Here is a 12,388-nt window from a genome sequence, read left to right as displayed (position 1 = left end):
CCAAGGTAATGGCGGAAATGATGGTGCTCCTGCGCAAGCAGGGAGTCACAATTATCCCGTACTTGGACGATCTCCTTATAAAGGCGACATCTCGGGAGAAGTTGCTGGAAAGCGTGTCTCTGTCCGTGAAGATGTTGCAGATGCACGGCTGGATTCTCAATTTACCGAAATCCCAGCTAGTACCTGCAACGCGTCTGACCTTTTTGGACCTGATTCTAGACACAGACCAAAAAAGAGTTTTTCTTCCGGTGGAGAAGGCTCAGGAGCTCATAGCCCTGGTCAGGAACCTTTTAAAGCCAAAAAAGGTTTCAGTGCATCATTGCACAAAGGTTCTGGGGAAGATGGTGGCTTCATACAAGGCCATCCCCTTCGGCAGGTTCCATGCGAGGACTTTCCAATGGGACCTATTGGACAGATGGTCCGGGTCCCATCTACATATGCAGAAACGGATCACCCTGTCTCCCAGGGCCAGGGTATCTCTCCTGTGGTGGCTGCACAGTGCTCACCTCCTAGAGGGTCGCAGGTTCGGCATTCAGGACTGGATCCTCGTGACCACTGACGCGAGCCTCTGAGGTTGGAGGGCTGTCGCACTGGGAAGAAATTTCCAAGGTCTCTGGTCAAGCCTAGAGACTTGTCTCCACATCAATGTCCTGGAGTTAAGGGCCATTTACAACGCCCTACGCCAGGCGGAGGAATGGCTTCAGAACAAACCGGTTCTGATTCAGTCGGACAATATCACGGCAGTGGCTCATGTAAACCGCCAAGGCGGCACAAGGAGCAGAGTGGCCATGGCAGAGGCAACCAGGATTCTGCGCTGGGCGGAAGGCCATGTAAGCGCACTTAAGCGCACTATCAGCAGTGTTCATCCCGGGGGTGGACAACTGGGAGGCGGACTTCCTCAGCAGGCACGACCTGCATCCGGGAGAGTGGGGACTTCATCAAGAAGTCTTCACACAGATCGTGGATCGGTGGGGAATGCCTCAAATAGACATGATGGCGTCCCGTCTCAACAAAAAGCTAAAGAGGTATTGCGCCAGGTCAAGAGACCCTCAGGCGGTAGCGGTAGACGCTCTGGTGACACCATGGGTGTTCAGATCGGTCTATGTGTTTCTTCCTCTGCCTCTCATACCCAAGGTGTTGAGATTAATAAGACTTAGAAGGGTCAGAACAATTCTCATTGTTCCAGATTGGCCAAGGAGGACTTGGTATCCGGATCTGCAAGAGTTGCTCACAGAAGATCCGTGGCCTCTTCCTCTAAGGCAGGACTTGCTGCAGCAGGGGCCCTGTCTGTTCCAAGACTTACCGCGGCTGCGTTTGACGGCATGGCGGTTGAACGCCGCAACCTAGCTGAAAAAGGGATTCCGGAGGAGGTCATTCCTACCCTGATCAAGGCTAGGAAGGATGTGACATCGAAACATTATCACCGTATATGGCGGAAATATGTTTCTTGGTGTGAGGCCAGAGCTGCTCCTACGGAGGAGTTCCATTTGGGCCGTCTGCTTCACTTCCTTCAAACGGGAGTGAATTTGGGCCTAAAGTTAGGGTCCATAAAGGTCCAAATTTCGGCCTTATCCATTTTCTTTCAAAGAGAATTGGCTTCTCTTCCTGAAGTACAGACTTTTGTGAAGGGAGTGCTGCATATTCAGCCTCCCTTTGTACCTCCGGTGGCGCCTTGGAATCTTAACGTGGTATTAAGTTTCCTCAAGTCACCTTGGTTTGAACCACTCAAAACAGTGGAGTTGAAATACCTCACTTGGAAAGTGGTCATGTTGTTGGCCTTAGCTTCTGCAAGGCGTGTTTCGGAATTAGCGGCTTTATCATATAAAAGCCCATACCTGATTTTTCACGTTGATAGTGCAGAGTTGAGGACTCGTCCTCAATTTCTGCCCAAGGTGGTCTCATCTTTTCATATGAACCAACCTATTGTCGAGCCTGTGGCTACACGGGACTTGGAGGACTCCGAGTCCCTGGATGTGGTCAGGGCTTTGAAGATTTACTTGACCAGAACAGCTAGGATCAGGAAGACTGAAGCTCTGTTTGTTCTGTATGCGGCCAACAAGGTTGGCGCTCCTGCTTCAAAGCAGACAATTGCTCGCTGGATCTGTAACACGATTCAGCAGGCGCATTCTACGGCAGGATTGCCATTGCCTAAATCGATTAAGGCCCATTCCACTAGGAAGGTGGGCTCTTCTTGGGCGGCTGCCCGAGGGGTCTCGGCACTACAACTGTGCCGAGCTGCTACTTGGTCGGGGTCAAACACCTTTGCAAACTTCTATAAGTTTGATACCCTGGCTGAGGAGGACCTCCTGTTTGCTCAATCGGTGCTGCAGAGTCATCCGCACTCTCCCGCCCGTTTGGGAGCTTTGGTATAATCCCCATGGTCCTTACGGAATCCCCAGCATCCTCTAGGACGTTAGAGAAAATAGGATTTTACTTACCGGTAAATCTATTTCTCGTAGTCCGTAGAGGATGCTGGGCGCCCGTCCCAAGTGCGGACTTCTTCTGCAAGACTTGTATATAGTTATTGCTTACATAAGGGTTATGTTGTAGTCGGTCGGTCTTGAACCGAGGCTATGTTACTTGTTCATTCTGTTAACTGGGTAGTTTATCACAAGTTATACGGTGTGATTGGTGTGGCTGGTATGAATCTCGCCCTTAGGTTACATAAATCCTTTCCTCGTACTGTTCATATCCTCTGGGCACAGTTTCTCTGACTGAGGTCTGGAGGAGAGACATAGAGGGAGGAGCCAGTGCACACCCAGAATCCAAAGCTTTCTTAAAGTACCCTATCTCCTGCGGAGCCCATCTATTCCCCATGGTCCTTACGGAATCCCCAGCATCCTCTACGGACTACGAGAAATAGATTTACCGGTAAGTAAAATCCTATTTTTTGCAGGCAGGCGTAGATGCAGGCCTGAAATTGGGTTCCATAAAAGTGCAGTTATCTATTTTCTTTCAGAAAGAATTGGCCGTCTTTCCCGAGGTTCAGACTTTTGTGAAGGGAGTGTTGCATATCCACCCTCCATTTGTGCCGCCGGTGGCGCCATGGGATCTTGAAGTGGTCTTGCAGTTCCTTATGTCTCACTGGTTTGAACCTTTGCGTAAGGTTGAGTTAAAGTTTCTCACTTGGAAAGTGGTCATGCTTTTGGCGCTGGCGTCTGCTAAGCGAGTGTCAGAGTTGGCGGCCTTGTCTCACAAGAGCCCTTATTTGATTTTCCATTCGGATAGAGCGGAATTAAGGACTCGTCAACAATTTCTGCCGAAGGTGGTTTCTTCGTTTCACATTAACCAACCTATTGTGGTGCCTGTGGCTACGGATGCTGTGGCGGTTCCAAAGTCTCTTGATGTTGTAAGAGCTTTGAAAATTTACGTCGCCAGAACAGCTCTTACCAGGAAAACAGAGGCTATGTTTGTCCTGTATGCTTCCAACAAGATTGGAAATCCTGCTTCTAAACAAACTATTGCTCGCTGGATTTGTAATATGATTCAGCAGGCTCATTCTTCGGCTGGGCTACCGTTGCCGAAGTCGGTAAAGGCCCATTCTACTAGGAAGGTGGGCTCTTCTTGGGCGGCTGCCCGAGGGGTCTCGGCACTTCAGCTTTGCTGAGCAGCTACGTGGTCGGGTTCAAACACATTTGCTAAGTTTTACAAGTTTGATACCCTGGCTGATGAGGACCTTATGTTTGCTCAATCGGTGCTGCAGAGTCGTCCACACTCTCCCGCCCGTTTGGGAGCTTTGGTATAGACCCCATGGTCCTTTTGGAGTCCCCAGCATCCTCTAGGACGTAAGAGAAAATAGGATTTTAATACCTACCGGTAAATCCTTTTCTCCTAGTCCGTAGAGGATGCTGGGCGCCCATCCCAGTACGGACTGTTACTTGCAGTTGTATTATTACTGGTTGTATTTGTTTACACATGGGTTGTGTATTAGTTTTATTCAGCTTGTTGCTGTTGTTAATTCATACGGTTATCTGGTTTCAAACTACTCCAGTTGTACGGTATGTTTGTGGTGTGGGCTGGTATGTTTCTCGCTTAGTTTAAACAAAAATCCTTTCCTCGAAATGTCATGCTCTCCTGGGCACAGTTCCTATAACTGAGGTCTGGAGGAGGGGCATAGAGGGAGGAGCCAGTTCACACCCATTCAAAGTCTTTGTAGTGTGCCCAAGCTCCTGCGGATCCCGTCTATACCCCATGGTCCTTTTGGAGTCCCCAGCATCCTCTACGGACTAGGAGAAAAGGATTTACCGGTTCTGGTGTCATTTTCTCCGTACAGTGACCGGGAACCCCAATTAGTGCACCGTGTCCCCCTCGCATGGTTCGCTTCGCTCGCCATGCTTCGGGCAAGGTGCCTTGCTCCGCTACCAGTGCGCTCTGCACAGGTTACTATTCCCAATCATAGTCCATGTGGATCGTTAAGTATGAAAAAGGTCAAAAAAGAAAAAAAAATGATGAAAAACTACTTTTGACCTGTCGACCTAGAACATGTCGACCTAGAGACCTTGTCGACCTAATTACTATTGACCTAGAGACTGGATCCCAACTAATGTGTACATTGCACATTTTACAGTGACCTATCACCAGCAGCCAGTGGTGGATTTAAAGGGCGATCGCCCCCCTATACCTACTCTGCTCATTTATTTGAGAAGCCATCGCTGGGACTGCCGGTTCCACTCCCGTACAGTACTTCCGCCACGGGATACTCACTTGACAGACAGCCATCCCTCCCACTCACGCTCATATTACTTCAAAACCCTTCCCTGGTGTACATATGAATGTGTAAGGTCTACTGTTTTGTCTGTAGACACTGTAATAAAGCCTTCTGAGTCTTTAGACGCCACCCCTGGTTGCACCATGGAAACTAGCATGAGCCACATGCCCGCAACATTCCCATATCATGCCCATAAATTAGACCATCTCCATGTGTCTGTTTAGCCACCTCCAATCACTGCCCATAAACACCCAGCACTTTTCCCAGACGTTCTGTTACCATCTATCTCAATCACAACAGAGCCTTTGTGTGTATGCACTGTGTTTTGCTTGCACCGTAGAGTCTTTAGGGATTTTTATGCTCACACAGTAGCAAGAAATCACTCACTTCCGTGAACATCGGCATTGTGTTGCACTGATCAGCCAGTTTATGAATGATAAACTGTCATTCATGCAGTATGTTTAATGGGGTTCAGTATGACTGACCGCTGGACGGGTTACTGGCGGTCACAATACCAACGCCAGAATCCCGATCAGAGTAATCCTGACAGGGACAAGGTTTCTATGTTCCATCGTCTCCCCTACCCTCTAACCCTAACCCTTCCTTTCTGCAGCCTAACCCTAACCTTCCCCCTTAGTTTCTAACCCTAACGTCCCCCTGGTGGTGTCTAAACCTAACCCCCCTTACCCGTAGCCTAACCTTAATCCTTTCCCCTTAGTGCCTAAACCTAACCTCCCCCCGGTATTTAAACCCCCTTCTCTGCATTTAATTTCAAACACAAAGTGTGAGTTTAATTGTGGCCGACTTGCTGCAACCCCTTTTAGATCCCCAGCTTTGAACACGGGTTATTGCACATGAGCGCGCATAACCCGTGTTGCTGTGCGGTCTGAAAGGGCTTATTTGGAATAATCTGGGTCGAGTGACCCAGTATTCTAACTCGGGTAGCTTGCAGGGTTGAACACGTGTTCATCCCGGCTCACTGTGCTGTGTGAACGGGAAGCCAGGTCACATCGACCTGTTTCCCGTTCACTCTGTGTGGACGGTCACCCCTTGGAGATCATGTGATCTCTAAGCACAGCTGAAGTCACCAACCCGGCAATATGGGTTAGGAACAGCGGTGGCGAGGGGCCTGAGGCGGGTCGCATCTGGGAAGCACCCGTGTCAAGCTCCCGGATGCGACCCGCCACAGGAGGTCTAAAAGGGGTATAAATCAGCTACATTGTAACTACGTAAAGTTACTTAAAGTTATTTGGGGGGTATTTTGAAGCTGTACTATTAAAACTGGTTACTGATATATTAACTGCTGCCTTTTCTGTTCTCAGGGAATGATTTGGACATTAAGAAAGAGCATAGAAGAGGTTCATATGTCGCTTTAGAGGTATGAAAGTGTTTTCTTCCACCTAAAGGACAACAAGCACTGAAATATGCTAACATTGCCACTACATATAGCTGTAACATGCATTAAATTTCTTTTCTCATACGTCCTAGAGGATGCTGGGGTCCATTTTAGTACCATGGGGTATAGACGGTTCCGCAGGAGCCTTCGGCACTTTAAGACTTTTTAACAGTGTGAACTGGCTCCTCCCTCTATGCGCCTCCTCCAGACCTCCGGTTAGAAAATATGCCCGGGAGACTGGCTGCACATCAGTGAAGCTCTACTGAGTTTGACTGAAAAAAACTTTGTTAGGTTTTTTATTTTACAGGGAAGCTACTGGCAACAGTTTCCCTGCTTCGTGGGACTTAGGGGGGGGGAAGTAGGAACCAACTTTTCTATTAGTTCAATGGCTCTGCTTCCGCTGACAGGACACCATTAGCTCTTGAAGGGTACTGAACACAGCCCTTGCCTGGCTGCTGCTCACTCCCACAGCACTGCCGCCACCCCCTAACAGAGCCAGAAGTATTAGTATTGGCCCTCATTCCGAGTCGTTCGCTCGGTATTTTTCATCGCATCGCAATGAAAATCCGCTTAGTACGCATGCGCAATATTCGCACTGCGACTGCGCCAAGTAATTTAACAATGAAGATAGTATTTTTACTCACGGCTTTTTCATCGCTCCGGCGATCGTAATGTGATTGACAGGAAATGGGTGTTACTGGGCGGAAACACGGCGTTTTATGGGCGTGTGGATGAAAACGCTACCGTTTCCGGAAAAAACGCAGGAGTGGCTGGAGAAACGGGGGAGTGTCTGAGCGAACGCTGGGTGTGTTTGTGACGTCAAACCAGGAACGACAAGCACTGAACTGATCGCACAGGCAGAGTAAGGTTGAAGTTACTCAAAAACTGCAAAGTAGTTTGTAATCGCAATATTGCGATTACATCGGTCGCAATTTTAAGAAGCTAAGATACACTCCCAGTAGGCGTAGGCTTAGCGTGTGTAACTCTGCTAAATTCGCCTTGCGACCGATCAACTCGGAATGAGGGCCATTAACCGGAGACCTGCAGAGAGCGGTCATCATGACGGGATAAAGGTACCAGCGCAGTGCGGGACGCTGCGCAGCAACATGTCTCTCAGCACTATGGCTAAACTAGCAAGGAAATTCTATGAGTCTGAAGAACAGACAAAGCATTGGAGACAGTCTATGGAAGATGCTTTATTTGCTGATTCACCTACAACATCCACTCGGGACCCCTCCAGTTCCCAGAAAAGGTCCCTGGCCCAAATTATGCAAAGGGACACTGACACAGATTAAGACACTGACGTCAACACTGGGGATTTAAGGGGGGTAGATCCCAAACTGGCTAAGAGCATTCAATGTATGATAGTCGCTGTAAAACAGGTGTTGGAATTTCCTGACACAACACCTCCACCTGAGGAAAAAGATTATTTTAAATTAAATAAAAAACAGGTGGTGACTTTTCCTCCGTCCAAAGACTTAAATACCTTTTTTGAGGAATCCTGGGCTAACCCGGAAAATAAATTTGCTATACCTAAAAGGTTGCGGGTAGCATACCCTTTCCCTGAAGAGGATAGGTGTAAGTGGGAGTCACCCCCAATGATAGACACCTCAGTCTCTAGGTTGTCAAAGAAAATAATTTCTCTATCGTCCTAAGTGGATGCTGGGGTTCCTGAAAGGACCATGGGGAATAGCGGCTCCGCAGGAGACAGGGCACAAAAAAGTAAAGCTTTACTAGGTCAGGTGGTGTGCACTGGCTCCTCCCCCTATGACCCTCCTCCAGACTCCAGTTAGATTTTGTGCCCGAACGAGAAGGGTGCAATCTAGGTGGCTCTCCTAAAGAGCTGCTTAGAGAAAGTTTAGTTTAGGTTTTTTTCTTTACAGTGAGTCCTGCTGGCAACAGGATCACTGCAACGTGGGACTTAGGGGGAAAGTAGTAAACTCACCTGCATGCAGAGTGGATTTGCTGCTTGGCTACTGGACACCATTAGCTCCAGAGGGATCGAACACAGGCCCAGCCGTGGAGTCCGGTCCCGGAGCCGCGCCGCCGACCCCCTTGCAGATGCTGAAGCGTGAAGAGGTCCGGAAACCGGCGGCTGAAGACTCCTCAGTCTTCATAAGGTAGCGCACAGCACTGCAGCTGTGCGCCATTTTCCTCTCAGCACACTTCACTGGGCAGTCACTGAGGGTGCAGAGCGCTGGGGGGGGGCGCTCTGAGAGGCAAATATAAACCTTATACAAGGCTAAAAATACCTCACATATAGCCCATAGGGGCTATATGGAGATATTTAACCCCTGCCTGACTGGAAAAATAGCGGGAGAAGAACCCGCCGAAAAAGGGGCGGGGCCTATCTCCTCAGCACACGGCGCCATTTTCTGTCACAGCTCCGCTGGTCAGAACGGCTCCCAGGTCTCTCCCCTGCACTGCACTACAGAAACAGGGTAAAACAGAGAGGGGGGGCACATTAATGGCTATATATATATATATTAAAGCAGCTATAAGGGAGCACTTAATATAAGGATATCCCTTGTATATATAGCGCTTTGTGGTGTGTGCTGGCAGACTCTCCCTCTGTCTCCCCAAAAGGGCTAGTGGGTCCTGTCTTCATTAGAGCATTCCCTGTGAGTTTGCGGTGTGTGTCGGTACGTGGTGTCGACATGTATGAGGACGATATTGGTGTGGAGGCGGAGCAATTGCCAAATATGCAGATGTCACCCCCCAGGGGGTCGACACCAGAATGGATGCCTTTATTTGTGGAATTACGTGATGGTTTATCTTCCCTTAAACAGTCAGTTGAGGACATGAGGCGGCCGGACAATCAATTAATGCCTGTCCAGGCGCCTCAAACACCGTCAGGGGCTGTAAAACGCCCTTTGCCTCAGTCGGTCGACACAGACCCAGACACGGGCACTGATTCCAGTGACGACGGTAGAAATTCAAACGTATTTTCCAGTAGGGCCACACGTTATATGATTTTGGCAATGAAGGAGACGTTACATTTAGCTGATACTACAGATACCGTAAAACAGGGTATTATGTATGGTGTGAAAAAACTACAAACAGTTTTTCCTGAATCAGAAGAATTAAATGACGTGTGTGATGAAGCGTGGGTTGCTCCTGATAAAAAGTTGATAATTTCAAAAAAGTTATTGGCATTATACCCTTTCCCGCCAGAGGTTAGGGCGCGCTGGGAAACACCCCCTAAGGTGGACAAGGCGCTCACACGCTTATCCAAACAAGTGGCGTTACCCTCTCCTGAGACGGCCGCACTTAAGGATCCATCAGATAGAAAGATGGAAGTTATTCAAAAGAATATATACACACATGCAGGTGTTATACTACGACCAGCTATAGCAACTGCCTGGATGTGCAGTGCTGGAGTAGTTTGGTCAGAATCCCTGATTGAAAATATTGATACCCTAGATAGGGACAATGTTTTACTGTCGTTAGAACAAATAAAGGATGCATTTATCTATATGCGTGATGCACAGAGGGATATTTGCACACTGGCATCTCGGGTGAGTGCTATGTCCATTTCAGCCAGAAGAGCCTTATGGACACGACAGTGGACAGGCGATGCGGATTCAAAACGTCACATGGAGGTTTTGCCGTATAAAGGGGAGGAGTTATTTGGAGTTGGTCTATCAGACTTGGTGGCCACGGCTACTGCCGGGAAATCCACTTTTTTACCTCAAGTCACTCCCCAACAGAGAAAGGCACCGACCTTTCAACCGCAGCCTTTTCGCTCCTACAAAAATAAGAGAGCAAAGGGCTTGTCGTACCTGCCACGAGGCAGAGGAAGAGGGAAGAGACACCAACAGGCAGCTCCTTCCCAGGAACAGAAGCCCTCCCCGGCTCCTGCAAAAACCTCAGCATGACGCTGGGGCCTCTCAAGCGGACTCGGGGACAGTGGGGGGCCGTCTCAAAAATTACAGCGCGCAGTGGGCTCACTCGCAGGTAGACCCCTGGATCCTGCAGATAATATCTCAGGGGTACAGGTTGGAATTAGAGACGGATCCTCCTCATCGTTTCCTGAAGTCTGCCTTACCAACCGTCTCTTCCGAAAGGGAGAGGGTGTTGGAAGCCATTCACAAGCTGTACGCTCAGCAGGTGATAGTCAAAGTACCCCTATTACAACAAGAAAGGGGTATTATTCCACTCTATTTGTGGTACCGAAGCCGGATGGCTCGGTAAGGCCTATTCTAAATCTGAAGTCCTTGAACCTCTACATAAAAAAGTTCAAGTTCAAGATGGAGTCACTCAGAGCAGTGATAGCGAACCTGGAAGAAGGGGACTTTATGGTATCCTTGGACATCAAGGATGCGTATCTACACGTTCCGATTTACCCCGCACACCAGGGGTACCTCAGGTTCATTGTTCAAAACTGTCACTATCAGTTTCAGACGCTGCCGTTCGGATTGTCCACGGCGCCTCGGGTCTTTACCAAGGTAATGGCCGAGATGATGATTCTTCTTCGAAGAAAAGGCGTATTAGTTATCCCATACTTGGACGATCTCCTAATAAGGGCAAGGTCCAGAGAACAGCTGGAGACAGCTTTAGCACTATCTCAAGAGGTGCTAAGACAACACGGGTGGATTCTGAATATTCCAAAATCCCATTTAATCCCGACAACTCGTCTGCTGTTCCTAGGAATGATTCTGGACACGGTTCAGAAAAAGGTTTTCCTTCCAGAGGAAAAAGCCAAGGAGTTATCCGATCTGGTCAGGAACCTCCTAAAACCAGGAAAAGTGTCAGTACATCAATGCACAAGAGTCCTGGGAAAAATGGTGGCTTCTTACGAAGCAATTCCATTCGGCAGATTCCATGCAAGAATATTCCAAAGGGATCTGTTGGACAAATGGTCAGGGTCGCATCTGCAGATGCACCTGCGAATAACCCTGTCACCAAAGACAAGGGTGTCACTTCTGTGGTGGTTGCAGAAGGCTCACCTATTAGAAGGCCGCAGATTCGGCATTCAGGATTGGATCCTGGTGACCACGGACGCCAGCCTGAGAGGCTGGGGAGCAGTCACACAAGGAAGAAACTTCCAGGGAGTATGGACGAGTCTGGAAAAGTCTCTTCACATAAACATTCTGGAACTAAGAGCAATTCTACAATGCTCTAAGCCAGGCGGAACTTCTCCTGCAAGGAAAGCCGGTGTTGATTCAGTCGGACAACATCACGGCGGTCGCCCATGTAAACAGGCAGGGCGGCACAAGAAGCAGGAGTGCAATGGCAGAAGCTGCCAAGATTCTTCGCTGGGCGGAGAATCACGTGATAGCACTGTCAGCAGTGTTCATCCCGGGCGTGGACAACTGGGAAGCAGACTTCCTCAGCAGACACGATCTTCATCCGGGAGAGTGGGGTCTACATCCAGAAGTCTTCAACATGTTAATAGACCGTTGGGAAAGACCAATTGTAGACATGATGGCGTCTCGCCTCAACAAGAAACTGGACAAATATTGCGCCAGGTCAAGAGATCCACAGGCAATAGCTGTGGACGCACTGGTAACTCCTTGGGTGTACCAGTCAGTGTATGTGTTTCCTCCTCTGCCGCTCATACCAAAGGTATTGAAGATCATACGGCAAAGAAGAGTAAGAACAATACTAGTGGTTCCGGATTGGCCGAGAAGGACTTGGTATCCGGAACTTCAAGAGATGCTCACGGACGAACCGTGGACTCTACCTCTGAGAAGGGACCTGCTACAGCAGGGTCCCTGTCTTTTTCAAGACTTACCGCGGCTGCGTTTGACGGCATGGCGGTTGAACGCCAGATCCTAAAAGGGAAAGGCATTCCAGAAGAAGTCATTCCTACCTTGATTAAGGCACGGAAGGAAGTCACCGTGAAACATTATCACCGCATTTGGCGAAAATATGTAGCGTGGTGCGAGGATCGGAGGGTTCCGACGGAGGAATTCCAACTGGGTCGTTTCCTACATTTCCTGCAATCAGGATTATCTATGGGTCTCAAATTGGGATCCATTAAGGTTCAAATTTCGGCCCTGTCAATATTCTTCCAAAAAGAATTGGCCTCTGTCCCTGAGGTCCAGACTTTTGTCAAGGGAGTACTGCATATACAGCCTCCTGTGGTGCCTCCGGTGGCACCGTGGGATCTAAATGTAGTTTTAGATTTCCTCAAATCCCATTGGTTTGAACCATTGAAAAAGGTGGATTTGAAATATCTCACATTGAAAGTGACTATGTTACTAGCCCTGGCCTCTGCCAGGAGAGTATCTGAATTGGCGGCTTTATCTTATAAAAGTCCTTATCTAATCTTCCATTCG

The 12,388-nt window shown here is 48.8% G+C and overlaps 1 protein-coding gene across 10 annotated transcripts in view; it reads left to right on the top strand.

Moving 5' to 3' along the window:
* The window catches only part of LOC134923475 (uncharacterized), a 196,963-nt gene that overhangs the window by 57,260 nt on the left and 127,315 nt on the right, over positions 1-12,388 (top strand). For all 10 annotated transcript variants that reach the window (XM_063920761.1, XM_063920764.1, XM_063920759.1 and 7 more), the window contains one exon: positions 6,031-6,086. In XM_063920761.1, coding sequence (XP_063776831.1) covers positions 6,031-6,086 — 56 coding nt within the window. The remainder of the gene's footprint in view (positions 1-6,030; positions 6,087-12,388) is intronic.

This window comes from Pseudophryne corroboree, chromosome 1 (assembly GCF_028390025.1).
Source record: "Pseudophryne corroboree isolate aPseCor3 chromosome 1, aPseCor3.hap2, whole genome shotgun sequence".
Taxonomy (NCBI): Eukaryota; Metazoa; Chordata; class Amphibia; order Anura; family Myobatrachidae; genus Pseudophryne; species Pseudophryne corroboree.
This window is presented reverse-complemented; position numbering and strand designations above follow the sequence as displayed.